Source organism: Leuresthes tenuis, unplaced genomic scaffold, assembly GCF_036924035.1.
Source record: "Leuresthes tenuis unplaced genomic scaffold, fLeuTen1.0.hap1 SCAF_21, whole genome shotgun sequence".
Lineage (NCBI taxonomy): Eukaryota > Metazoa > Chordata > Actinopteri > Atheriniformes > Atherinopsidae > Leuresthes > Leuresthes tenuis.
Window position 1 is genome coordinate 17,996,128 of NW_027325375.1, and position 27,637 is coordinate 18,023,764.

Consider the following 27,637-nt stretch of genomic DNA (forward strand, 5'->3'; position numbering starts at 1 on the left):
CTTTTGGAATATTTCTCTGGCAACACAATAAAGAGACATTTGACATTCTAGAATTGTTCATACCATTTACCTGTATTCAGTGGCAAAGCCTTTATCTCCAATCACAGCAATCAATGTTGTTGCCCACAAACTACCTGACATACACCACCAAAGCTGTCAGGAAAGGGTTAATAGGCAGTAGTCTTTAATGTGAACTAGTCCAGACCTGCAACCAATCCAGAATATTTTTTGGGAACTTAAAGGCCAGAGTGATGGCAAATGTTCGTTTCAGACTCCCAGAAGAGGAGATAATTGTTGAAGAGCAGTTGTCTAACTTCCCAGTGGAGACATACAGAGTGTGTCAGCATTTACAACAAATCTTGTCAGCTGTGGTTGGAAATTAAGCTTTGTCAGTCATCTCTGAAAGAAAAGAAGACAAGTGTAAAAAAAATATATATATAAATTCAAAAGAAAAGGTATTTGTTTTTCGTAAGCTGTCAAAAATGCAAAACTACTCCAGTGGAATAGAGAATGCAACAAATTGGAAAGACAGCATAGCTCACCCTTTATTGTCCTTTCATTCTCATAGCTTATCACATTGCCCTATTGTCCATATGTTGCCTTGGCATAGACCCCACAGTTCAAATAGAGCAGCCAGCTAACCAGCTGGAAGTCAGGATGCACTTACCGTGACCAGGCTCTTTCTCAGTGTGTGGATACTGGAACTACTGTTGCTGCTGTGCATTACAAGCAAACTGACTGGCCCTTTGCCTGAACAAGAACAGAGGTAGTTGCATAAGCATTGCTTGATGTGGGTAGAGGAGTCAGACACAGATCCTGCTTAGCAATACTGAGGCGTCTAATGTGTAATTGCTTTGACGCTCAATTTGCTGTCTTTGCCGTCTTTTCAAGGATGAAGGGAACGCTCCAATTTAACTTGGAGTTTTTGCAAAATGTTGAAAGTCTGTATACATAAGCTTATAGATTCAACAGCACTTTGGATATGCTATGTGTATTTTGTACTTATGTTCATTAGTATGTCATACTCCAAGTAATCTTTGAATAAGAAAGAGCAGCAAATTATATTGCTAAAGAATGTGCTTTATAGTTGAGTTTGTAAAAGAGGCCATGTGCCACTTTAAATCTTCAAATTTCTGAAAGCTTTCCAAGACACCTAGAATCTAATTAGATATCAAATTAGGATCACGTCAAGGTTTTAACCGTTTTAACGGCATATTTTTGTACTCCTTAACCATCATTCTTTCAATTTAAAGAAAAAAAAGTTTCTTTCTTTTCATATTTTCACATTGCTTTGTGTCTCCCTCAGAGACGCTCATGTGCCTTCTTAAAAAGTAATTAGCAACCTGTAATAGGAGAATAGCAAGTTGGAAAAAAATCATGCAATTAGAATCTGAAGGCATGAGAGCAATTTAACCTTCCTTATTGGTTATCTGATTGGCACTGAGTCAACTGTATTTGTATAACTTAAAGATATCTGCATACAGCTCATCAGTAAAGTGTCCTGCATGCGTAGAGAGAGTGACTCACGAGGCATGAGGGCCCATGAAGTGTCATCTTGGCCCTAATGAAGCCAGGACAATGCACTACAAGGACTTTTCTTACCCTCTTTACAGGGGCTTTTTGTGAGTTTGTTGTCCTTTAATCAACCGCCTGTGAGCGGTAATTGATCGTCTTTGTAAACACTTACACAAGGGCGCAGGAAGTAAAACAGTAGCCGGATTTAAATATTTGGAGATTTCTAGAACTATTGAAGTGTTTCATAACATAAGAAAGTTCACAAAAATGATCAACAAAATCTGAACTATTTTTCAAATGACATAAGAAAGGTCCATGTATAAGACACCAGCACTCAAGCTGGCTGTAGCCTGTTCCATCTTGTAATACCTCTAGCCATATACTGACACTTCTTAATGCAAGTGGGGGCAAACAAAGGCATCTATTATTTTCCTGTTTAAACCAATCATCTACTTTAAATGTTTTAAATGTTCAGGATATTGATTGATGACCTTAGACAGCTTCTACTTACTTTGGGGATATTGAAATTATAGCTTCATCGAGTGTACAGGGTAGCCGTCTCGGTCATAGGCAACTGAAGAGGAGACAATCATGACAACTAATAGGAGGGGATCATTGCAGAAGAGGAAGTGCAATTAGCCACAAGGATAATGACTCATGTCTCAATGTGACTCCGCCACACCACGCCAGGGCCACAGCACCTTATGCCACTCTGCATATTGCTGCCCAGCTGGCAACTCTGCTCACCTCTGTAAGTTGAAAAGTACCACAGAAACCTCACTCTGCTTACTCTGTACTTTTCCATACAACAAGGAGATACTACTGACCTTCAATAAGGCCAGAAAGTTAAACAGTGATTTTGCTGTATTTTTCTTAAAGGCATGACACTTATATTCTTATTCTTATGTCACAGAAGCAGCTAAATGAAATAAGAGTAAGAGATGTGTGTGGTCACATAGCTGCTAACTTAGGATACATGGTGTAAAAAAAAATGTGGAGGGGTTGCTGTGGCATTATAGATACTGATCAAGCAGAATATTTAAGCAATTTTCTCTAAATATTTTACATGTAAAATACCTTACATTGATAAAATGCAACATGGTCAGAGGCCTGAGAGAAATCACTATGACGAACACTAATAAGAATAAGAATAAACACCTGACAGTGTGTTTAAAACACCACAATATTTACAAGAGGGATTGCTGTTCTGTGTGCTAATGTACTTGTGACACAATACACAAAGGATTTATAGTCCTGTGCAGAGACCTCTAAACATTATGTATACTGTACAGTGGTGTTTTTGTTAGGATTTATTTCCTTGGAAGGGGGACAGAATATTCAAGGAAGTGTTTCATTGAACACTGGATATCTGTATAGTATAGAATATATAACCACAAGATACCAACAACAGCAAAGCTTTAGTTTCATCATTACCTCAGATACACATACATGCATATATTATATAAAAGGGCTGAAACACTGATTTGAATTCATCATAGATTGGAAATTCTAACTACATTTTCTGTCACTACCATAAAAAATTGATAAAACTCTTAAAAGTTTCCTTTAATTACTCAAAAACAACAATAGTGTGACCTGCCTCTTTAATGTCACATGGAGATCATGGACAACATATGTGGAGTGGTAGACCGGGGATGAGGTTCCCATCTTTGAGAAGAGAGATGGGACTACTATAAGGGGATCATGGGAAAGTTCATTCCAGGATGTTAGAGAGGAGGCTCCAACCAATTGCTGAACCTCAGACTCAGGAGGAGCAGTGTGGTTTTTGCCCAGGTTTTGAAACAGCGGACCAGATCTTCACCCTCGCAGTTATTAAGGGGGTCATGGGAGTTTGACCATCCAGTCTACATGTGTTTTGGGGATTTGGAGATGACTTCCAACCTCGTCTGTCAGGATTCTGTGAGGGAGAAAGGTGGAGTGCTCCATTTAGGTCTGGGAAGTGCAGGAGTTTAAATATCTTAAGATTTTCTTCAACATGTTTTTGTTAATCATTTGTATGGCCTTTTTCTTAATTACCCTTTACTTACGCATTTTGTTGATGGAGGAGTTGTAAGAATCCCCCAGTGAGAAATTGAATATGAATATATTATATATATACATATATATATATATATACGGTATATATACGGTATATGTATGTTTGATATACTGTCACTATTGTCCAATAGCCTAACCAAGTAGTTCAGATAACTCTAAGTGATGTTACTGTCTAAATTCACAAGGAAGTGAGACAAGCATTTGGTGTATTAACTGAACGTTACGCGGAAGTGAAAAATTAGTTGTGATATTAGATATTATATACTATCCAGTCCCAGCTCTTTTACTTCATTAAAGTTCCCTATAATAATAGTTTTTCCCTAGCAGAATAAAGCATTGTGTATATCTCTGTATTTCATGGGGTCTTCAAAAGAAAAATAACATTTCAGAACTGTTTTCTCCACAGTGTTTTTTAGTACTCTAGTTTTTTTCTAGGTAAAAGGCTCCGCTGCCCTCTGCTCCTCAGTTATCACACCACGTGCCTCTGTTAATGCCACTACACACTGAATAGCAACTGGGGCACATCAAAAGACAATAACACATTGGAGACGTCGGGAGCCAACATGGTTGTGCAAACACTGCTGCAACGGTTTGATTACAATGGAAGGGAAAAGCTGGAGAGCTGTGTACTCCTCCTCTGCCCTCAAAACACATAGAAGCAGGCACACAAAAGGACAAAGATATTTACTTAATTCCTTTGTTACGATTCCAGTAAATAATGGGCATTAAATACACCTTCCTCTCCTAATCTTGACCCACCAGTACACATTTGCAGGGTCCCCAGACAAGTAGTCAAAATCCTAAACTATCTCAAATGTCACTGTAGAATTACAGGCTGAATGCCCCTGTGAAAACTGTCAGATAAAAGCAGTCTGTGTAAATATGAGCAGTTCAAGTATTACTCGTGTTATGGGGACCCAAATCTATCTGAACAGTGACATTATGAGGACATGTCTTTTTAATAGGAAGAAAAAGAGTAAAAGAATTAAAAAGCAAGTGTTCACAACAAAAGTCTGAGGTGATGACTTGTTTTAAGGGAAGGTTTAGGGAAGGTGTTTCATGCTTCAGTGTGGAGCACGTATCCAGGAAATCAATGTAGGTCAATGTAATGTTCTCAAATGTTATGGACTCACAAATTAGTGGGTTCCTGTTTGAATACATGAAGATTCCCAGTACCCCAATATTATTAACTTGTTTCCTTAACTTGATTTGCTGGTTCAAGATGCTTCCAAGAAGTTATGTCTTGCTCTTATTTTTTTTTGTTCTTTACTCTATAAAACAGCATAATACTACATGGACTGTATAAACTAAATGTGTTACACTAAATTATGTAACCTGCTTAAAAAAATTAGATTTATCTAATTAACTTTGAACATGATATAGTCAGTTTAAAAGATTATTAAAAACAGTTTTCATTGTTGATAGCATAACACATGAAATCCAAGTGGTGTTTGATGCTAATCAAGTACAAACCTGCCTTACCTAACAGACAGACCAGCTATTACATAAACATTATATACTTTGTTTGTTTTTTTGCATTAACATTCCAGAACCATTCAAAGTTCTCAAAGCAGAAATCCAGTTTATTTCAACCTGGCACATTTCCCATTATTATGGTAAAGTATGGTTACAGTGATGTATGCCTGATATTATGTAACCAGGACACCAGTAAGCAAATTATTTGGGTCCTGAGGGTTGTAAGGTGGAGCCGCCATGGATCAGACTTGTTAAAGGTACTGTATATGTGCCAAGCCACAAATTCTGGGAAAGACAATCCTGTATGTATCTTAGAGTATCATATGTCGTGGTGGCATGCATACCTGAGACCTCTTCCCCTGTCAGCTCAGACGCATATCTATTGTTATGGTGCAAATCTCCCACCACAAATTGGAAGTCTGAAAGGACTGATGTTTAGGTAGGTTATACATATCAAGGGAACATTCATAACAAATAAATGTCAGATCACACGATTTTCCCAGATAAAAAAAGGGAGTACTGTATGACAAGTTAATTTATGTGGCTCACTTCACATGTCAGCGGTTTTAAAGTTAATGATGATTGTTGTGTGCATTCTGATCACTTAATATAAATTCAATGAGTCCGGTAGCTACACCCAATATTCAGCCTTGTGTAATTGAGTTGTATCTCATCTTACTCTTGAGAGCAATAAATGAGTCTTTAGCACGTCGAAAATGTACCACCCTTTCTCAGCTCTCGGGTGAGTAGGCAGGAGCAGATCTTTTTATTAAAAACAGAAGCCTCCTGCTGCGGGAAATTAAGTTCCTGGGATCATTGTCACATAATTACACAATAAATTTGGTTAACATGAACAATGGGAGCTGCATCAGCCTACAAAGCTGTGTATATGCACAGATTTTGTTTGACTCTCCCATGTCACATCACATCTAAACCGTGATTATCATTAAGTTAAATAGTTATCTATCGGACACCTTTACCTTATCTAAAAGGTCAATAGATGGTAAACGTTCGAATTTCATGGGCAAATTCAGATCAAATGTATGTATGATTGTTTTCTGTATGTCATTCTAAAAGGGTGCTAAAAGAGGGCACATGAAATAAATGTGTGTATGGTTTGCTTTCTCTACACTTTCTCTCCAGCAACTTGACCCTATAGGAGAATGTTTCCCATACTACTGCAAAAATATCCCATGCTCATCTTCCATGCAAACTTTTGGATTTTGATGGAGTTGTCAAACAATTGTCACAAAGAGAGTTTATAACCTTCCACTGAAATATTAATATCCTATTCTTTTTAACATTTCTCCCTTACCCTATTCTCTAGAGTTGAGTTTGTGCTACTTGATAACTATTTGAAGGTTTTCCTTCAAACCGTTTTTCTATTTTCTCTCAAATGCCATTTCCTTCAAGTGTATACAGTATATTTACCGTGTATATGTATTTACCATCTTTTTTTCATATTTTTGCATACATTTTTAATATCCAGTATCGTATGTCAGTTGATTGACTCTGACATGAGTGATTTCTTTTTTTTTTTTCATGCTTTGTACTTGGTAAACGGTAACATCCAAACTTTCCATATCAGTCCATTTTGAATCCATTTTCTGATTCATCCAATTCATTATTGTGAGGCTGCATGAAGATAATTCCTTATTTCTTCTGCTGACATAATACTTTAAATGTTAAAAGTGTTGAATAAAGAAATGTTAAATTCTACAATAAGAATAAAAGTTCTTCCCAAGCACATTATTATTGTCCTGTTATCAATCATTCACATATGTTTTGACTTAATTTTTACTCTTTTCCATACTCCTTAATTGTTTTCATTAATCTAAAAAGTGAATCCCCAGGTGACTTGCAATGAATTATCATATCATCCACACAGAGTGCTAATTTTGGTGTTATTATCCTGTTTGATTTCCCTCTGTAGCTACATTTTTCCAAACTGCATATGTAAAAGCTTAAACACGTAGTGCACATAGAGAAGGAGTAAGATTTCCTCGCCTCGGTCCTCACTTTATTATAAACTTTCTCAGTTTTATACCAATTGTTCCGACTTTAGATGTTGGATTAGAAGAGATTGCTTTAAGCCATTGCATACATTTCTCATAAAAAAAAACGAAGCAAAGAGTCACAAACATAAAGGGCCACCTCATTGACTAAAATGTCTTCTCGGTAGCTAATTTCTTCCTTTTTTCTTTAAGCCTACTCAATTATATTTATTGTTTGTCTAGTAGCTATACTCATCCTGTGATAGAGCCACAGTGATGTGCATGTATTATATTTGTCATAACAATCTTCAATCTGTTGGCTAATGTTGCTTATACAGGTCCTTTCAACCCCCATCAAGTAGACACTGAAGCCGAGGATTGCGCATGAGATGAAGCTTTGAATACCATTCTAGGAATAAGCTAACAGTTGGAGCCTGAGGATCTCATCTGTTGGGTTTGCTCTTCCTCAGTGCACTAAATCAGATTCCCAGGAGCGCAGCAAAAAGCCCTGAGACATCAGAGTAAAGAATCTGTTTTAAAGCAGAAATGAAGACATTACAGTAACCTACTTTATGTTTTCTTTAAGGCACTTTCACATCACAATGAGTACATGGCTCATTATGTGCCAGAGTGTTGTGGGACTGCAAGACAAACTACAATAATAACCAAGTAAAAGTACAACCCAACAATTTTACTAAATCTCTTTGTGCTGTACGAGTGATCGGCGTTAGCATGAGACAGTTAAAAGAGAAGCACACCCACTGGAGGGTTTAAATGGAAACAAAGAGAATTAGGATAAACAAAATGGTTATTCCTGTCATAGAGAGGGAATTCAACGTGTACCTCTTGTTTCAGTGGTTTTATGAGCTAAAAAAATGTTAGATATACACAAATAACCTTTTTCTCACCACTGAAAGAAAGTGGAGGGATGCCATTTCTTTTGTTGTGCACAGCAGCAAAAGATCTAAACATCTATGCTGTCACAATGATTCTGAATTCCTGTCGCATTCACTTTTAGTCACCCTCTGAGCTATGTTTGATAGAGATATTTTACTCATATCCAGGGGATAATTGGGGATTATCAGCTCTCAATTGGCATTTTGATGGCTTTTAAAGAAGATTGATTTGCTCTGAGACAGCAGTGCATTTCTAAGTTTAGCTTTATTATGAGCTTTCTGCTATTGGGAAACGAGGGAGCTATTGTAAAAACAATTAAAGTACCCACCAAGAAACCAAGTAAATTTGAGCTAGACTGATGTTTTCTACCTAATTAAACCCTTATCTTTTTCTCAGTTACAGTCTTCAGTTTGCTTGTATAATCGCATAAAACTGCTTTTCAAAGTTTCAGGTGGAATAACAGGAGTTGTTTTGCTGCTGCTTTGTAGTACTCGCTTGTACAGAATGCGTGATTCTCTCTCTGTATTTTGTTCAGTCTGCTCTGCTCAAAACCATAAAAGGGATTCAACTCCTGTTGGAATGTCTAAAGTTTGTTCTGGTTCTATCTTTTTTCTTTCTTTTTTCTTCAGCATGCATGACTTCAGTTAATAAGATTCAGTCTAAGGGTGTCATATTGGTATTGAAGCTTTTTTTCTTTTGTAAGGAGGCACAGGACTGGAAACATCCTGCAAAAAAAAAAAAAAAAAAACTTTGGATTTTGAAAATAGGAAATTATTCTAATAATAGAACAGTAGCCGTAACACGTTTGTTTCTGTGACACTTTTGATATCTATCACAGCAATAAACTAAACACAGGTCAAACTGACAATAATGCCTTGTCCATGCTTACAGTGCAAAGATTATGTCCAAAAACCATGTATTTCCTCTAATGCCACTCTACTCTAATGTCTTGTGCTGTAGTATTTTTCAAACCATGAATACATCAAAAGTTAACTGCAACCTTGTATGTCAATGAACAATCAACAGCACCTTACAATCTGTTCCGTGGTTCATAAAAACACAAAAAACATTTTGTCAAACATGTTTAACATACTCACATTCACAGAAAAAAAAAAGATTGCTCATCAGAATTACATCAGTGACTACAATTTTGTTCCACTGGATATTTTGAAGCTGACTAATTCATATATTTCAAGTAAAAAATGCAACCTTAAGTAAAGTAATTATGTTCTCTCATTACTTGTGATTGGTTTAGATGTCTGAGTGGTTTTTTTGCTGGTAGTGCTACTCATTGAGTCATGTTTGTGGGTGAGTAAATAGGTAATGAATAAATTGTTACATCTCTGTTATTGCTTTCCTCACACCCCCATGCACTATTCAACAGTGTGCACCATTTATTCCACCCTGACAAGTTATAAAACTCAGTTTTTATTCAGCACAATGGTTCTCTCCTTTCTGTTTGTCTCCCCCGTCCTTTCTCAACCCTACTTCCACTCCTGAAGGTCTCTACAATTTCATACTTTCTGAAAGTTTAATGTTCAGTATTTAAGGTTGCTCTGTCATTGCAGCACTTTTCATCCGTCTCTATTATTTGTCCTTGAAAGGAAGCGGTGAACTTTTTTTTAACAGACAGAGGATAATGACAAAAATTGCAGTTGCACATAAAAGGAACCATTCAGGGAGGGTGAGAGAGGTGAAAACAATCACTGTAAATGTAGGAATTTCAAAAAAAGGTCACTGCCTTTTCCCAAAATAGGAGCAGTAACAAAAGCCCCAAGAAATTGTCTCTGAATGGGTTTGTTTTTATTTCGCCCTCTAACACATGCCTTCTTTTTAATCATTGAGGGAGCTGATGGTTGGCTTTCTTGGAGCTGGAGTGATGATGTAGGACTTCAGAAAGGTTGAATATATAGACCAGGGAAAGGTTGAAGATCCTGGTAAGGATCCCAGAGAGCTGGTTTACATGCTTTAAGTACCTTTCCGGGTACTTTATCCAGACCAACAACTTTCCTCGGGTTCACTAACCTGAGAGTGCACCTCACGTGGTGTTCTTGTAGAGTGAGTGTGAGAGCAACTGGGTCCGGTAGAGTCAGGATTTCTGTATCAGCCTGTGTGACTCAATGCGAGCAAAGAAGTTGTGAAGCTCCTCTGCCAACGAGGCATCTGCAGACAGTTCTATTCTTGTTGCCTGAAACTCCTGTCCATCAGATCAGAGACAGTCTTCAGGAGGCAGCTGTGTCTTTGTCAGAGACTACGATCTGCAGAAGACTTGATGAATAGATATACAGAGGCTGCACTGCAAGATGCAAAACACTAGCTTGTCACAAAAACTGGGTGGCCAGATTACAGTTTGCAGAAATGTAATGAAGGAGCCTGCAGAATTCTGAAAAGGGTGTTGTGAACAGATGGGACCAATATTAATCTGTATCAGAGTGATGGCAAGAAGAAAGAGTGGAGAGAAAAAGGAACTGGCCAAGATCCAAAGCATGCCAGCTATGGATTGGGCATGTATGGCTGCCATAGGTTCTGGCACACTTATCTTCATTTATGATGTAATTGCGGATGGCCATTGCACAATGAATTCTGAGGTGTACAGAAACACTTTTTTTGCTCAAGTTCCAGTAAATGCCCCCAAACTCACTGGATGGTGTTTCATCCTGCAACAAGATAATGATCCCAAACGAGTCTTGAATGGTCAAGCTTGTCACCTAGTTTATATCAAATTGATCATGCCATGAGCCCAAAAAAAACCTAAAGGGCCAAGCAAAATCACTTTGAATTAAAGTCTGGAATGTGCACTTTTAATCACATCTGAATTGTTAGATTTAATAATTTTACACTGAGGACCAGAGGGGAAACTTTGAGACTTCGTCCCAAACATTATGGAGGGCACTATATGTGTGTCATCAAATTGACAGAGGTGGCAGAGCAGAACAAGGACTACTGTCGCCAGCTGCAGTCCAAGATAGTTGAGTTGGAGTCTGTTGGTGGAATTAGATTTAGGCAGCAGAATGTATTTCTGCAATCAATTTGTCACAAAGTATGTGGTTAATCAAAACATTTGTCGTGGCGAACCTTATATACAATAAAGGCATCGGTCTGCCTCCTATCATATGCATGCACATGGTCACCACCACCCTCCATCAGCTGCCGCCACAAATAGAATCTAAACACTGTAAATTAATTATTTGAAATGAAACATTTACACTCACCAGTCCGCGCTCAGGAAACAAGGGACAATCCATAATCCAAGAGGCTGCCTCTTTTATCTGTTACAATAATTTATGTTACTTTTTTCTCCAGTTCGTTTCAGTGACTGTTAAATGAAGTAGTAAGACTTGATGCAACATAGTTTTGCTTTGATAAATTATGGAATAACTTAAGTAAAAGAGCCCAGTTTTTGTTAAAAAGAAAAAAAAAAAAGTACTTTTGTTTTTTAAAATATAAAAGTAAAATGTATTTTCACAGCAGTGTGTTTCCCAGGAGTTGTGCTTGGAGGGCGAATAGCAGACAACGTGAAGTATTCAATCCACTTCTGGGCCTTTTAAAGGTCCCCAGCATATATGTAAAAACATATGGGATGGGTATAAAGCCCATCCCAACTGCCGTCAGGCAGGAGGTAGGGTACACATTGGACAGACTCAAAGCAAGTAGTTTAAAAAGGTGTATTTACAATACTGAGGTAACTATCTCTCAAAAGTATTTCCAGGCCTCAGAGGGTGCATCTCATCAGGTTAATTGGGCTCTGGAGTGACAGAGCAGTGTCCAATTCATAGGATAAGTCATTATCTTTGGAATTTTAGATGATCAGGCTCTCCCTGGATTTTCCTGACATGATGACTGGGGCAGTGATGGTTTCTCCTCCAGGAATGATTTCTGAAGGGGTGAGTTTCTTAGTTTTTCCAAGTGCAGAATTCTATGAGTGAAGAAGGCTTGGGTCCTGGACTGGACTTCTCAGACTTTTTGTACTGCAGAGTTCACGACAGCCAGGTTCACAGGAATGAGTTATTCAAGGGAGACAAGGACAGACTGAGTCAGCTTAACATAAGCAAGAGATACCGCAACAATGAACAAGTTTGGCCGACTATCTGGAGCTGAATGGAGGTGAGTCCCCCGGTAGTTAAGCAGTCAGGTGATGAACCTTGATAGGAGACAGCTGTGCCAGAAGAGCCTGCAGAAGCCCAGAGCAGCCACACCCACACCACTTATCACTGGGAACTCACCAGACATGGAGCAGTGGGAGACACACACGAGGGAAAAGGGGAAAATGACACAAAAATCTGGACCCACAGACCAGAGATAAGTTTTATATAAATTCTTATAAAAAATTAACATAAGGCCCTGTAATACTAAAGCTGTGTAGTACAATATTGATGAGTAGTTTCTCTCCTTTTGTTGTCTAAGATATTTGAATATATTCATAGATCATACATTGTATATCTCAGGGTCAAAATTAGTTCAGTTGTGATATCCTTGGTCATTGTTTAAGAACCTGCTCTTTTCTGCATCACAATCAATACTCTTGATGCGATGTTTAAAAACAGACAAATGTTAATCATCTCTCACCAGAATGTGTACACCGAGTAAGTTAGACTTAGATGCAGAAGCCTGATGATGTCGCTCTAACTGGCTTGTAGTCAGGCAATCTGTTCAACATGCCCAGATTTTAATCATACATCTTTTCTAAAACTCAAACATTCAGAGATATCATTCTCCTCACCGCATTATAGAGTTGCAAATGTGTCTGAAAGAGCCATGCCCAACGCGTGAATGTTCTTGCGAACTCCCTTAAGGTCAGTAAATAAACAAACATACACATCTCACACACACACATCCCCACAAATGTTTCCACGCAGATTTGACCATTAGTGCACTGATGCAGTATACTACACGAAGTGTAATTTGCTAGAGGTCACATGGGTTATTCAAGAGCCTCTTGAGACTTCCAGAGCAGGCGGGACCTCTGTGAGGAACTATTACTTCCATGCGGGCAGGAGGGCCATGGTGAACCAGCATGTTACAGCATTCTCTATCCCTTACAGCACATCAAAGAAGGCAAAGAACAGAGCCTATGAAGACCAGCGATTTTCTACGTCATTTGAGAGAATAATCCCCCGTTAACTTTTCTTGTAAAGTACATTAGATGGTGATTAAAAGCTGTAATAATGTTAACCGGTAAAATGCTTTTGAGTTTTTTTTCTTTCATTTTTGGTCTTTTTTTTTTTGACCACTGAATGAAGCAATCACAGTGATATTAAATCCTGTTCAAAATCCCTGAGATTGCCCCGATTCTCTAGGGAACGGATGATGCCCTTATCAAGTAGAGCAAAGCAGCAAGGTCTCCGTACACTTTGATGGAACACTGGCAGAATGCTGATAGAAATCTAATGAATGGGAGTCCCTCCTATGTGCCCTAGAAACAGTAAGTGATAAAGGTCAGATGCAGAATATGACTGCAAAATGATCAATCATCTATATGCAGTGCAGGGTCAGCAGAGACTATTTATAATGAATGAAGGTGAGCGCTCTTATTATGTGAAAAAGAAATCAAAAGTATAAGAGATGGGCTTGCGGTTTTGATAGCAGTATTTTGTGATGCTAATAACTGATATAGCGTTTTCTCAGCTTAGTTAAATGACATTTAAAAAATGCTATGTTTATTTCTAAAAACACTGACATGAATATGAATAAACATGAATAATTCTAGAAAAAAATTGAATTATTGTGTAAGACTGACAAACGTGCAAACGTTTAAAATGCATTTTACACACGTTAGCCCATTCGAAATCACATAACATCAAAGTTCTCAAAAAGCCGGCCAAAAACACCCAGATAATGCGGCTGGGAGCTGAATCACACATGTACCTTTTTAATAAAAACTTTAAAGTCTACATGCATGTTAAGAAAGCCAAACTACCAATAAAGTAGCTCTCATTCACATTCTGTGTCTTTTGTCAGATGGCTAAACGTGTCAGTATTTAGTCCATCATGATTATGTGCCAACTCGGAAATGTTGAAACTATTTCCAGACTTTCTGCTTTAATAAAATCATGACTTCATAAGTGTAGTGTCATCTTGATAAAATCTCCATTCAAGTAAATTAAAGTAAAACATCTGTGCAGCGATTTTGGCTACACATACATAAAGCATCTATCGCAGACAGACTTCAAAGTCGTAGAATGGCTTGAACGTTTGAGCAATAGGTTAATTCTCCTCCCATGCATGTGTCCTGGAACAAGGACGACGGTCCAATTAAATGGCCAGGTCAAACTTTAACGCCAGCAGTTGTGTATGTAGTTGCACTGTAGAGAATCAAGAAAACATCAAATACTGTACACATGTGTTTCTATGCACTGCTGTTAAGTTACGAATACTGTAGTGAGGGCTTTTCACATATTTTACAGGCACCATAGTTTCTTTCTACACGTTTGGAAAAAGGGGGGAGACACAGGATATTCACTTGGTTGCTATCTTCAAGTTCACCACAAGATGGCACTAAAACCGATAAACTTGATTTGACTTTGTTGAGATAATTTATACAACAATCTGAGTATACTCTTCTGATCTGTGTATGGATTATTATTTGAAGCTCAAAGTTTAAAAAAATAATTCAGTATATTATAAAGAATTAACTTCAGCATTAGAAATCTATTTTGTGACATAATGCTTGACAGGTATATTGTTGTATAGCCCTTAGGAAGACCTTATTTTGAAGCTAAGTCAGTTTTGCTTTAAATGTCCTTTATTTCTGTGATGCCTTGTCCCAGCACAAGTGTGGCCCACTTTATAGTTAAGTACCATGAACAAGCACAGAAAACAAACTAAAGGCTAAAGAATATCAAGCCATGGGTTTTTTAAGCATTTTAGTCATACAATTTGTCTTTTACTACATGCTATCATACAAAGTCCCTCTTTTGTTTAGTGGAAAACACTGCAAAAAAGAGACAAAGAAATGAGAAGGAAAATAAGCTCTCACTGTTTTATTGTCTGTTGAGTCTGCCATTTAGATGTGTGTTTGCTCAATAAGTCTTTGTTGCCCTTGAGAATCTGCTTTTGTTAGTGTTTGAGGCCGTTCTGTCATAGAAAAATGACTTCATGAATTTGAGTAAAAGCAAGATCAGTTATGTAAAAGAAATAATAATAAAGATGAACCTCATGTTTGCATTCAACTGATAAAGTTCTCTAGTTTCCACAGAAATGGTTGTCAAATGTAGTCAAATCAACACTGACAACATCAAGAGTCAAAGATAGGAGAATAGATGGGTCTAAAAAGCATTGTACTTCTACTCAGGGGAACATTGCTGAACCTGTAAATGTTTGAGAATTTTTTGTATAAAAAGAACATTAATTATTCTATCTGTTTTGTATTCGTTTAGTGTCATCATTGACTCATTTTGAGTTTTTGCTTTGCATTTGGTTTCATAATGAGTGCAAAGCACAGCAAAGATTTCCTTCTGTTGCTGTGCATGATAAGTCTTACCACAATGCTTTAGCACATCACATGTGACTCACAATGTCTCTACTTGACTTCCTGTAAAGATAGGTCACCCTGTTCACTGTCTTACAGTCTCAGTTCCACTCTTTAACCTCAGTTGACAGTGAACTGTTTCTGCATTTGCGAAATAAATCCCTCCATGGATTCAGCTTGATTGACTCTAATCAGTTTGGGGAGCTCAAACATGGCTGGAAATGCACTGGGGATAGTTTCCTGTCTTCTGCTCCTTGCCTCTATTATCCAAGGTAATCCTGGACATTCAGATGTTCTGTTGTGCATATGATATACCAGCAGAGATGGGACATTTAACACTGGTTTAAAAAGTGTACAAGTTTAGCAAACTGTTTAAGTAAAATGCTATGATTTTATCTGTGTGCACCTCAGACATCAGTCTGTACTATCAACTTTAAAGAGCAGGTGATTTTGTCTTCTTACTTTTCTTGTTTTCTTACTATCTGACCCATCTGACAGGGCTCCGGGATGTTGAGTTGATCCATTTAGAAACACTGGAAGTTGTTGCAGGCGACAACATCACCTTACCTTGCCTTGTGAAAGATCCTAATGGTACTAAGATTGTCAGTATGGAATGGAGAAAAAATGGAGTGACAAAGCTGGCTGTGACCAGCCCAGATCATGGGCAACATATGTTCTGGCCTAATGTGACTATCCAGAATGTGAAAACTGTTGAAAACACGTTGATAGGCTCCTACCTACACATTCCTGAGGCGGAGAAATGGGACAGTGGAATCTATAGTTGTGAGATTACAAGTTTTCCTTTTGGCTCCATAAAGAATGAAACAAATGTTACAGTCAAAGGTAAGAGGAAGTCATCCACACATCCATAACTGAATACATCAACCAGAAGGCAATCAAGACAGGATTTAGTATTTGGATGGAAATGTAAAGCATTTCCCCATGTTGTTGTCCATTGCAAATATTTCATGTTACTCCTGATTGCATCAGTGTGCTGTTACTATTAATTTCAACGGTTTTGTACTATGCAAATCCACAAAATAATTGCAACTGTATTTACTTAAAGACACTTACTTTTAGTTTTCTATAATTTTTTTTTTTCATCTGCCAAGTGACACAGAAATAATGCACCTTTTTCTCTACCACCAAGTGAACTGAAAGGAGATTATGATCATACAATATGTCTGTGTGCGTATTGAATTTGAAGCAACTCTTGTTGGAGAATGTTACAGCTATCATGCTAATTCGTACTAATCTCACATTTACTCCTCAGTTGACATTAAGATTGTGTGCGATGCAGCCGAGACCGTTGAGGTTCATGATGGAGAAAATGCAACAATTCGTTGCACAGCGTTCCCTAACACACAGTACAAGTGGACCAAGGTAAAGGAAACAGAAAATAAGAAATCAACAAATGAATCACTTCAAAAGCCATCATGCAGATGACACCTGACATTCCAGTTGCTTTCATTTCAGTCAAAGAACACACGTTTAAAAACATCTTTGTTTTCAAAGGTATATTTGTCTGACATGATCTTTTTTGCCCTAGGACAATAAAATGGTGACAGAGAATGAATCTCTGGAGCTCTGGCGGGTGACGGTTGCTCACGCAGGGGTTTATAAACTGACAGTCAATGCAGGAGACAAAAGCTTGCATAAAGATTTTATCATCTCCGTGCTAACAGCAACCACAAGCTTAAGGACAGGTGAGCCTCCCCGTTTCTTTGCAACTACTTGCCTCTTTGTGTCAGACTCAATTTCATCATTTCCTCGGGGCTGGATTAACAATCTCGTAGAGGGCCAGAGAGACTGAATGCGTTAATAAACTGCAGTGGACCAGAAAGCTGATACTTGAACTTTTGTTATTATGCTGTAGCTCACTCAATTTTAATTTTTAATTAGCTTAAAGGAAGGAGAGAGAGATTCAAAGGATTTGAAGCTACCAGCCATGAGAATGCAGCTGTAACTAAGAATATACAGTGAACTACTAAACTTAAAAAAGTGTAACAATTATAATCATTTGTTTCAAGTCCCATGCGATTAATATGAATACTGAACTAAGCTAGGCTACAACTGAATTTTTTATTGTAACATAAAAAACAAACTTCCTGTCGTCTGCCACCATGGTTGATATACTACTGTGAGTTTGCTGCGTTCAGGGGAGAAAAAAAGAAACAACAGTCTGCTTGTCATTCTGTGTACACCTTTCATTGAATTTAGAATAAGTTTTTAAAAAAATGAAAAAAAAAAAAAAACAGGCGACAGACGTCAGAAGTTCCTTCCTGCTCTGCTTTTCTTTTTTTTTTCTCAAACCACAAAAACAGACACAAAGCTGTGTCTCAATGGCAACTCTGGATCATGGAACAGGGTGAGAGCACAGTCTGTTGGACAGATTGTAGAAGTACAGCAAGCGAAAAAATACTGAAACAAGCTACTTGAACACATACAATGTTGTGAAGGGGAACTTCACTGTAGCACTGCAGTGCATTTGATATGCTTGTAAAACATCAAAACTGAGCATCGAACCCATGTTTCAGACTTGTCTAAGAGCTGTTCAGGTTTTTGTGTTCAACGTATACATGTTAGAAAAAAATTACTTTCAAATGAGGCAGAAAAATGTCTCGGTTGACCAGGAAAAGATTGACACTGTGCTTCTGAATTTGCAATTCAAGCCTGTACCTTTGACACAGGCTTCAAACTCGAAATACTTGAATGATTTCACCTTTATTGATTATGCATGTACTCATAAATGCCAACTCAGGCCATGTATTAATGATATAACCCAGGGCTCTGGGCATACTGGTTTTTTTTGTTTGTAATATTACTTCTAGTTCATATATCATCACGTCTAGGTCCAATGTGGGGCTCACTAAAGAAATAGAGATTTTTCAAAAATACATGGAAAACCCTTAGTGGTTAAAAAAAAACAATAACAGTTAAGGTGAAATTTAAAAAAAGCTATTTTACAGGGGACAGTGTATTATCATATTTACAGAAAGGATTTGCCAAGCAGCCAGAGCACACTAAAGGAAATTATTGTTCTCAGTGGAAAATCATTTGAGTAAACAACTTCCTGTTAAACCATTAACATTTGAGTGTATCTTCATTTGTATTGGAATTCAATATGTTATGTTGCGTTATGACCTTTCGAGTCGCTGAAGAAATAATTATGTTGCCTTTTGATGCCAAAGTCTCACCTTAGCTATACAGGTTCATGTTTTGCAAAATTGGGATGTGGGACGTTATTAAGGTAAGTTAACAGGCTGCTGACTCCGAATACAGTTTATTATACAGACACAGTATGACTGACACCGAGCTTAAAGTTTACCTCTTTGCAAGAATCAAACTATGTCATAAACTTGATCTCCCCAACATTCATTTGTGATGGATTAGTTTGTTAATCTCTAATGTGAGCAGTTTTCCATGTCAGGTCTTTCTTTAGAAAATGAAAGCTCTGAATATCCAAAGTATGTGCTAGACACTGCAGAGACATCAAAATAATGCTGTAAGTGGTTCTAACACATTTAACATATAATTTTTTTCTGTTTTTCTTTCTCACAATTCAGATCCTGCGACAGTGTCAACACAGGGTCCGACTGAATCGGCACACGGCAGCCTTACAACATCACTAACCACTGGGCTTACAACAGATGTGAATTGGACCGTGCGTCCAAACGCCAGTGATGTTGCAGTCACAGATGCAGAGCATTTAACCTCCTCCACCGTTTCACCACCTATCAGTGTTCCATCATCCCCTGCCACACACTCTGACACATACCATTCTCTTAGCTCTACTGCATCGAGTAGTGACGTCACTGCTGTGTTCAGATCAACACAGAAAATGTCCGGAGATGAGACAAGGAATGAGTCCAAGACTCATACGCTGCAGCCAGAAGACATTTTCTCAGTAAGCACAGAGGAGTCCAGCACTGTAGGAAGCATTTCACAAAACTCTGAACATCCAGATGCACTCCCAACTGGCACTGTAAGAACTACAGTGTTTGTCACGAAAGACAAAGGTAATATTTGATAGGTGTTGCTTCTATTTCATTCACGAATGTCAATTATGAAGAGCAAATTAAAATAATAAAATGTTATGTAATCACCAATGTTTTTATTACGTATATAAAGTCTGTTTCTAGCTGAGACCCTGCATGCAACTTGTTTTTGATGCTATTGGACTGCTTGGGGTATGTAATTAGATTTTTGAGACCACAGAGTGGGAAGCTTTATTTCTGGCTATTGAGGCAAGGCCAAAGGGCTGTACAGTAAGCAATATAAGTTGTTTGAAAGCAGCAAAAACAACTCTACTTCAGTGTTATAGTAAATCGTCAAAAGGAAAAACCTTGAAAAGGAACAGGTGAATATTAGCCCCAGTTTCTTTGCCTTCGCCATCTTCACCTTCCTCTCATGGGAGTCCTTTACAGACTCCAGTCATCTCAGCCTGAGGCGAGATGCCTCGTCTAAGGTGAAAAATGCACAAACAACTGAGGGAGTTGCAAGAACCACTTTTGGGAAATCAAAGCAATAAGTTTCACTTTCTCGCTGTGCACTGATTTTGAGCATTTATTGGAACTGCTTGGACTCACCAAAGCAACATTACCATTTTGTTAAAAATATATCACGAGCTGCTGCTGCTGTCCTTTAAATAATAAATTTTGCCTTCCTATTGTCTTCTCCTTAGGAAATGAAAGGAGTCCTCTGTTGCCGGTGGTAATCATCATTCTAATGCTGCTACTGATTGCTGTGGTTGTCTTTCTCTGTAGGAGACTAATCATAAAGAAGAGGTAAAACTTCTATTATTCAATCTTCTTCTCCTCTTACTGACACTTCTTCAGAATCACGCACCTGATGACCCTGCGAGACATGAAAAAAATACAATTTTCTCATATTTTCCGACGGATGCACATGGCCCAGAACACCTACATGCTTTGTTCTGTCTAGTATTCAATCTCCATCTCCTCTTACTTGCACTTATTCAGGATCATGCACCTGATGACCCCACAAGACATGAAAAATATATTATTTTCTCATATTTTCCGACAGATGCACATGGCCCAGAACACCCACATGCTTTGTACTATCTACCAAGGTTGCCAATAAATATTTGTGCTCTCACTGTCCCTCCACAGGATGGACTTGCCACCTTCCTTCAAACCTCCACCGCCTCCAGTCAAGTATTCCATTGTCAGACAAAGTGAGACCTTCATACAGTCTTACCCAACCTCAAGGTGCAACTCGATTGTGGAAACTAAAGAAATGAGACAAATGTTTATCAAGATATGAAAGTTCACGACCTACATGTTGTGAGGACATGTTGTGGTGTAAGTTTCCTGCATAGTTAGAAAATATATTACTTTAATTTGTGTATAGTTTTAAACTGCGTTCATGGAAGGGTTGCAGTCTAAAAGCTTTCATTAATGAATAAAGACAGTTAGAAAAGATTGAGTTATACCAAGTGACACAAGAACTGACCTGAAAGTCGGTGACAACAGGTCTAATGAGGTCATGAAACCTCCCAAGAGGACAAACCTCAACATTACTGAAGGGCTTATATTATATACGTATATGTGTGTAACAATATTGTATAATTGTAACAATATTGTATTGAAATGTATGAATTAAAATACAGCAAATAAAGCATTTTTGCACGTTTAAGGGGCTTAATAAATGTTTAAACTGTTTGATTTGACTTTGAATTGACTGCCTTTAGATAAGTTGCAAATGTATTCAATGTGCTTTGAAATGCTGCAATTTCAGGTCTTAACGTTTGTATCATACGCAGCGGTAAACAATTACTCTTTCTGTATGGAGAGTAAGCTCTTGCTAGTACAGCAAAGCACTTATTTATTTCTTCTGCTGGGGTGTCATTCTGGTTTCTATTTGTTTAACCAGTGAATTCGGACTTCCTGCCCAGAAGCCCCGTGACTTTATTGGTATGTCACAAATTGACGAACGGCTCAGTATCAAAGACCCTTGTTGTCCACATCTACCACAGGGTGACACTTGTGTCGACAAAGTGGGGCTAAAACCACAAACCACATGGACTCGAATGGCTAACAGTGGATGCCATCAAACACACTTGTAGAACGCTGTTATTATAAAGGTTAATGATGCAGCTAGCATATTATGCCACTAGTATTTCCTGATTTTCAGTGTTTTATCCTGAGTATTAATGGTGATTTGTAAAACCTTCGAAATTTTGTATCCTAAATTGAATGGACCTTTAATTGGGTCACACAAAAACATTTCCTCTTCCCTTTACTAACATACACAACCACACACACGCAAAGACACATACATAGCCCTACTGAAAAACATGTCACAACTGCAGCTTTCTTCTGATTTTCCGACCACACTGTGTGAGCAAAACCACAAAGTATTGTGTACCTGCAAGATATAAATTCTTGGTAAACTCAGCCTTGTGCACTCATACTCTATAAGGACACAGAGTATAAAGTTTTTAGCTTTACTAACCAAATAAGTGTTTGTTGTTTATGGCCCATATGCCTATGTCACGTGGAACAAAATTTATACCGTCTATTCTAGGATCGACACTTGGTTGAAATGAGCGTGAGGTTTAGTAAATTTACAATTTTTAGCTGTGAAGTTTGTACATTTGCCTTTACATTTATGCATTTAGCAGTTGCTTTTATCAAAAGACTTACAAGGAAAAGGGGAGAAATGCAATCAAGTATATTTTAAAGAACAATTCACAATAAACAATTACAACATCAGGAGGTTAGTTAAGTGAACTCAGGAGAACCAGTGATTTTTTTTTTTGCCATTTTTCTAATTTTTAGATTGATATCGAACATAGTGGCATTTAAAAGCTAATGTCACGTTTGGAAAATTATTTAAAAATCTATCTGAAATTATACTGTATCCTACAGTGGCGCCGAGGGAGCCTGCGTCAGAATGAGGTTACATTGCTTCCTGTTTGTAACTGAAGAGCAGCCAGTTTTTCAAAGCACAATGGTGATAAGAAAGAGGTAGCTATGGCAAAGTAAAAATAGACTACAGTGTATCACACCTCTCTGAGGGAACACAGTGATGCCCTGTAGCTGGAGAACTATTGTGTCAAACAGACACCCTGTTTAGTTCAAGACAGCTGACAAAATGAACGCTCGCGGTAAGATTAAAACAACTTTCTAAACTTCTACACTAGAACAGCGCATTTGTAGAGATGTTTTGTGTGCATTTTTCACAAATTTGCCCTGAAAAAAAAAGCGATGAAGAAGGCTGTCGGTTAAACTAAAACATTGGCAGTAAGAGCTGCCAATGTGAGCATGCTGTGTCTCGCATGTTTGGACCCTTTCCAACCAAAGTAAATATTTATTTACAGAAACAGACATTTAGGCAACTTTATATGGAAAAAAACAGTTACACCAGCAAGAAAAATGTGTGTGTCTTAGCTGAGAGGAAGCTGATGGTGAAAGATTGTTCTTTTTTCGAAAAATCCACCTGTGATGTTTCAGGTGCTTTTGGGCACAACGGATGCACTTGTATATTTAAATTTCATTAATATTGCACACATTATTTAAGAATGGCAACAACTTTATTTTTCACACCAGCAGCTTGCCTTAAAACACTGACACTGGAATTGTCTTGTATTATTGAGGAGATAGATTCCATATTTCTGTCTTGATCAAGTACAACCCCTTTGTGTCTTTTCTGGAGTTTATAAAGGTGTAGAGGAGAAGATTCTATTGCGCGCCTCGACTGATAACAATTTATTCTGAAACTCTACACAGAGAATTGGATGGTGTTAACAGCTATTTTGTGTTTGCTGTTTAGATTGTTTCACTCCACTGTTAGCTCTGGGGCTTTTATCTTTGGCTTTGGCGATCTCCATGTGTATCAATGTCATCCTTTACATCAGATCTCGGGCCACTTCGCACAGAGGTAAATGGTCTTTTTTGTTTTCATCATCTGTTTTTTTTTTTTTTGTCACATAAGACATTTTACAAGATGTTACTTTTTTTGTTGAAACAGATTTAGATGACAGCCGGTACCCACAAATTTCTGAAACAGAAAAGTAAGTTTCTCTTTTTTATCTTAATATAATTTTTTATTCAAGCCTAAATATGTATGTAATGCATGTCAGCAAACTGCCATTTAGTCCAATACATATTAATCAATAATAGGTAAAAATTGCTATTTCAGTATTTTCATTCATTTTTTTCAATCTACAATTCACACCATATCGTAGAAAAAAATGGTCAAATTGCCCTTTCATATCTTGCTGCAGCCTATCAGAGACTGAAAGGCATTATTTTAGTGGTGTCAGTCATCAAGAGCGGCAGGAAAATCCCCGCAATCATCATGAAGAACAGGAAAATCCAATCTACGGCAACATCAACACAGACAGAAATGGTAAGCGCAGGCTGCACTCTCTTGCTTATTTGAAAAAAAATATAAGGGAAAATCTGTGAGCGTGTTTATCATCGTTTGACTCAACCAAGAAGAAAGTGTTTTTTTGGGAGCTCATCATGGTTTGTCCACACAAAATTTATATTTTTCTGTATTTATTCGCAGTATATCTTTAACAATTGGCCAAGAAACACGTGTTAACACATCAACTCCAAGCAGGTTCAATGTTAAATACGGTAATAAGTAAACTGTGGAGATTAGTTTCCAGCCTTTATCCACATACCTTTAGATTTCTTTTTCAGGTTTTACATTTTTTCACTGCCTTGTCTGCATTCAATTGGTTGACTCCTGACATGACAAATATGTTTTGCCCCATGCTTTCCAGAGGTTTGCTATGAGACGATGACCATGCAACGCACTAAAGATTTTCTGAAGGTAACAGCAGTTTATGAGCTTTATAGAGTTTTAGGGTAGAAAAATGACCTCAATCTCAAATGCTTCTATTTAATTACTGCACAATAATTGTATTAATTTTTATTATTATTCATTTTATTTGCATATGTAGCAACTCTGTTGAAAGAAAATCTGTTCATACTTGTTAATTATTATTTTTCCTCATGTCAAAACTAAACAACAGAGATAATTCAGACATCAAAAGACTTCACTCCGTTGTGTTTCAGTAATACAGTGATGGTTTTTTATATTTAAGCTCTGCGGACAAGATGAATTTGTTGATCGTGACGAGTAGTGGTAACACATGGCTGACTTGGCCATGGGTGACATTCACTTTGGTCGGCAAAAGCATTGCACAGAGATTTAAATTTGTGGTGCTTTTATCTGGACCACAGAATTTTAGGAGGCATTTAACGGGTTTGTCAGTACCCATCTGGATGAGCTCTGCTAACAATTGGGATGAAAATATGGTTGTTTTGTGTTACGACCAGATGAAACTCTGAGTTTTTCCTCGGTGAGCGAGTAAAATCATTGCTATTAAAAAGTGTGAAGCGATATTTCATTAATTAGGAAAAAATATAATTAAGATTTCACAAGTATAGTATAGCTCACACTCTTGGTTCTCACTTTACTCCATTTCCATTAGTTACTGGACTTAATTTTGTTGGGATACTGCTGTTAAGATTGCATGTGTACAGATTAACAGCATTACTGCCGACTGCACAATTAACAAAAGTTGATCTTGCTTAACCCTTTTTATTACATATCTGACATGCACATACTTTCTTTTGTCCTATTTGCTTAATAGAATAAATTACACTGTTTATCATCTCTAAGGCTTTGCCTTGCCATAATGCAGAGCAAGTTGCTTGGAGTTTGATGCAAATACACTGGTATTCCAGTGTATTTATTGCTCTGTTCAGACAAGAAACTACAAATACGGGGATTACAAATAGACAGTAGTCTGTCTAAAGATGCATTTGCAGACCATTCTAACATATGCTGACAGAAGCTTTCAAAACGGAAGGGTGCTGACAACTCACAGACATTGTGGTCGATGAAACTGCAAACCAATCAACACAATTAGGCTCAAAATGTTCTAAAAATAAACCAGTCAAACTTGAACACAAGAGTGAGTTTGTGGGAGCCTGAAAACTGGTACATAGGGCAGCAGAATGTTGTTAAAGACCAAGTAATTTTGCTTGTGTTATCTGAATCCAGCCTTCAGAGCCTGACTTGAATTATGCCTCCCTGGATCTGAAGATTGCAAAGAAACACAAGAAGAAGCATCGTCATCCGCAAGGCCACCCACAGGCACGAAGTAAGCGTCAAGAACAGCTGCCAGGCCACCTTCCTGCGAATACTTTCTTGGAGGTGGATGTAGAAATGGACTCTCATCTTCCATCTAAAGACATCAGCACCATGGTTTCACACAGCAGCATCTACCTGAATAGTCAACAGATAGCCCAAGAGACAGAGGAGATGGAGATGGAGAGGGAGGCGGGGAGTAGGGAGTGGGACGGAGATCAAGAGAGTGAGGAAAGAATGGATAAAGATGATGGTAACAATGGAAATGTATGTGCAAAGCTTACAGAGTCTGAAACTACTCAGAGCTGCTCAGATCACTTCACTGACAGTTTTATTGGTGACAGTGGCTAACAAAGAATGGCTACGATCATATAACGTCTGTTTGCTTGTTTCAAACTATTCTGAACTGAATTCTAAGTCACCTGTAAAAGACAAACTCTTGCATATTTTTGTGTCCGTAAGTGTGAAAACAAAATCATCATCCGTGTTCATTTGAGATTCACAGAGTTGAGCAATTTCCTCTTTGACATAAAATACCTTTTGAAGTCTCACACTGAGCAACTAGAGAGTAAAAGTGTACCTTTCAGTGCAGAGGATGTTACAAAGTATATAAAAGGAAATAAAGGAAAGTCTTTGCGTGACATTTATAGGTCAAGAGTCACATGGAAAATTATACTTTATTGTGAAACTCAGGGAAAACCTAAATCAGCAAAAGACACAGAAGAACTTATAATCATCAATCAGCAGACGTCTTGCAGTAGGGTGTGAAGAAAACATAAGTCTTTGTTTTCCATGGTGTAGGCGATAGCTGAATGACTCCACTTGCTTCTGCACATGAGAATCTGCTTCTAAAACCAAATGTAGAATTAGTATAACCTTGATGTAAGATGAAAATTGTAGGCAAGGAGATAAAAAGTAGTTGGCTTTAAGAAAAACATAAAACAATGGAGTTTTATTTCCATGGGTACATTGTATTATACTGTGAGTGCCAACAGCAGAGGATTTTTCATGTCAAAGTTATGATAAAGGTTATTATGTCTCTAATCTAAGAGCTAATACTGCATCTGCTTAAATGATGCATCCCCTCTCTGTAATCCCCTATGGGATCATTTACTGCCCTGCTGTATGCTGACAGAACTGAGCTCTAATGTGAACTCAGCACTCAGTGGCCTTCAGCACACTAAATGTTTGTTGACAGGTTTTCAAAAGCTGACAATGACCTACTTCTCCACTAAGGCTTAATTTTCAGCCCGGGGCGTTTTTGGGTGGAACTGTCACAGACATACAGAGAGGTCACTAAAAAGGTCCTGACAAGCTGGTCCAATTTGAATCCTGTCAAATCTTCATGGGGGAAAAAAATATAGTCTTGCAGTTTCTAAACATTTACAAATTTGGATCATCTTGTGATATGCATTCAAGTTAAAATGTCAACAAACAGACAGCAACCGTTGCTAAGAGTTGTCTCAGGTTCTGTCAGTATCTAGATGACAATGCCCAGTGGATGCCCTGAGGTACACGATTTCTCCCTGGTGGCTTTAGCTGAGCTAAAACGCTTAAGGTTTCTTGCAATGGCAGAAGATTAAATTAAATTCAGTTCAGTTTTATTTATATAGTGCCAAATTACAACAAATGTCATCTCAAGGCACTTCAATAATACAGTCCAATAATCATAATCCAATCAAATCCAATTAATTGAATTCAAAATTAGTCCAATTCATACATACAAATTCCAAAACGCTTTCCTAGCTAAGGAAACCAACAGATTGCATCGAAAATTCTCTTCGATCCAATCTTCCGTCCTGAGCATGTATGAAGTGACTGTGGAGAGGAACGACTGTCTTCTAACAGAAAGAAACTTCTGACAGAACCAGACTCAGGAAGGGTGGCCATCCGCCTTGACCAGCTGGAGTTTAAGAGGACAGAAAAGAGGGGACAACAAACACCATAATCCCATCCAAAGAATACCTGTGGAGACAGGAAAACACAAGTGAATGACAACAACTTTGCAATTTAGCAATAATGCTAAATGTACAAAATTGGGGAAAAAAAGGTAAAGAAAAGATGTGACATAAGCACAGAACCCTGTGGGACTCCA

The 27,637-nt window shown here is 37.8% G+C and overlaps 2 protein-coding genes across 2 annotated transcripts; both read left to right on the plus strand.

The window, feature by feature from the left end:
* The first annotated feature begins 15,475 nt into the window (after positions 1-15,475).
* Positions 15,476-21,078, plus strand: LOC140279977 (uncharacterized). The gene is made up of 7 exons (XM_072375219.1): positions 15,476-15,680; positions 15,907-16,251; positions 16,682-16,791; positions 16,958-17,114; positions 18,975-19,427; positions 20,093-20,195; positions 20,541-21,078. The coding sequence occupies exons 1-7, from the start codon at positions 15,620-15,622 to the stop codon at positions 20,692-20,694; spliced, it is 1,383 nt and encodes a 460-aa protein (XP_072231320.1). The 5' UTR covers positions 15,476-15,619; the 3' UTR covers positions 20,695-21,078.
* Positions 21,079-22,392: 1,314 nt separating this feature from the next.
* Positions 22,393-26,017, plus strand: LOC140279553 (uncharacterized). Its single transcript, XM_072374711.1, has 6 exons — positions 22,393-22,540; positions 23,206-23,313; positions 23,404-23,446; positions 23,660-23,784; positions 24,167-24,216; positions 25,456-26,017. The coding sequence occupies exons 1-6, from the start codon at positions 22,528-22,530 to the stop codon at positions 25,891-25,893; spliced, it is 777 nt and encodes a 258-aa protein (XP_072230812.1). The 5' UTR covers positions 22,393-22,527; the 3' UTR covers positions 25,894-26,017.
* The last annotated feature ends 1,620 nt before the right edge of the window (positions 26,018-27,637 follow it).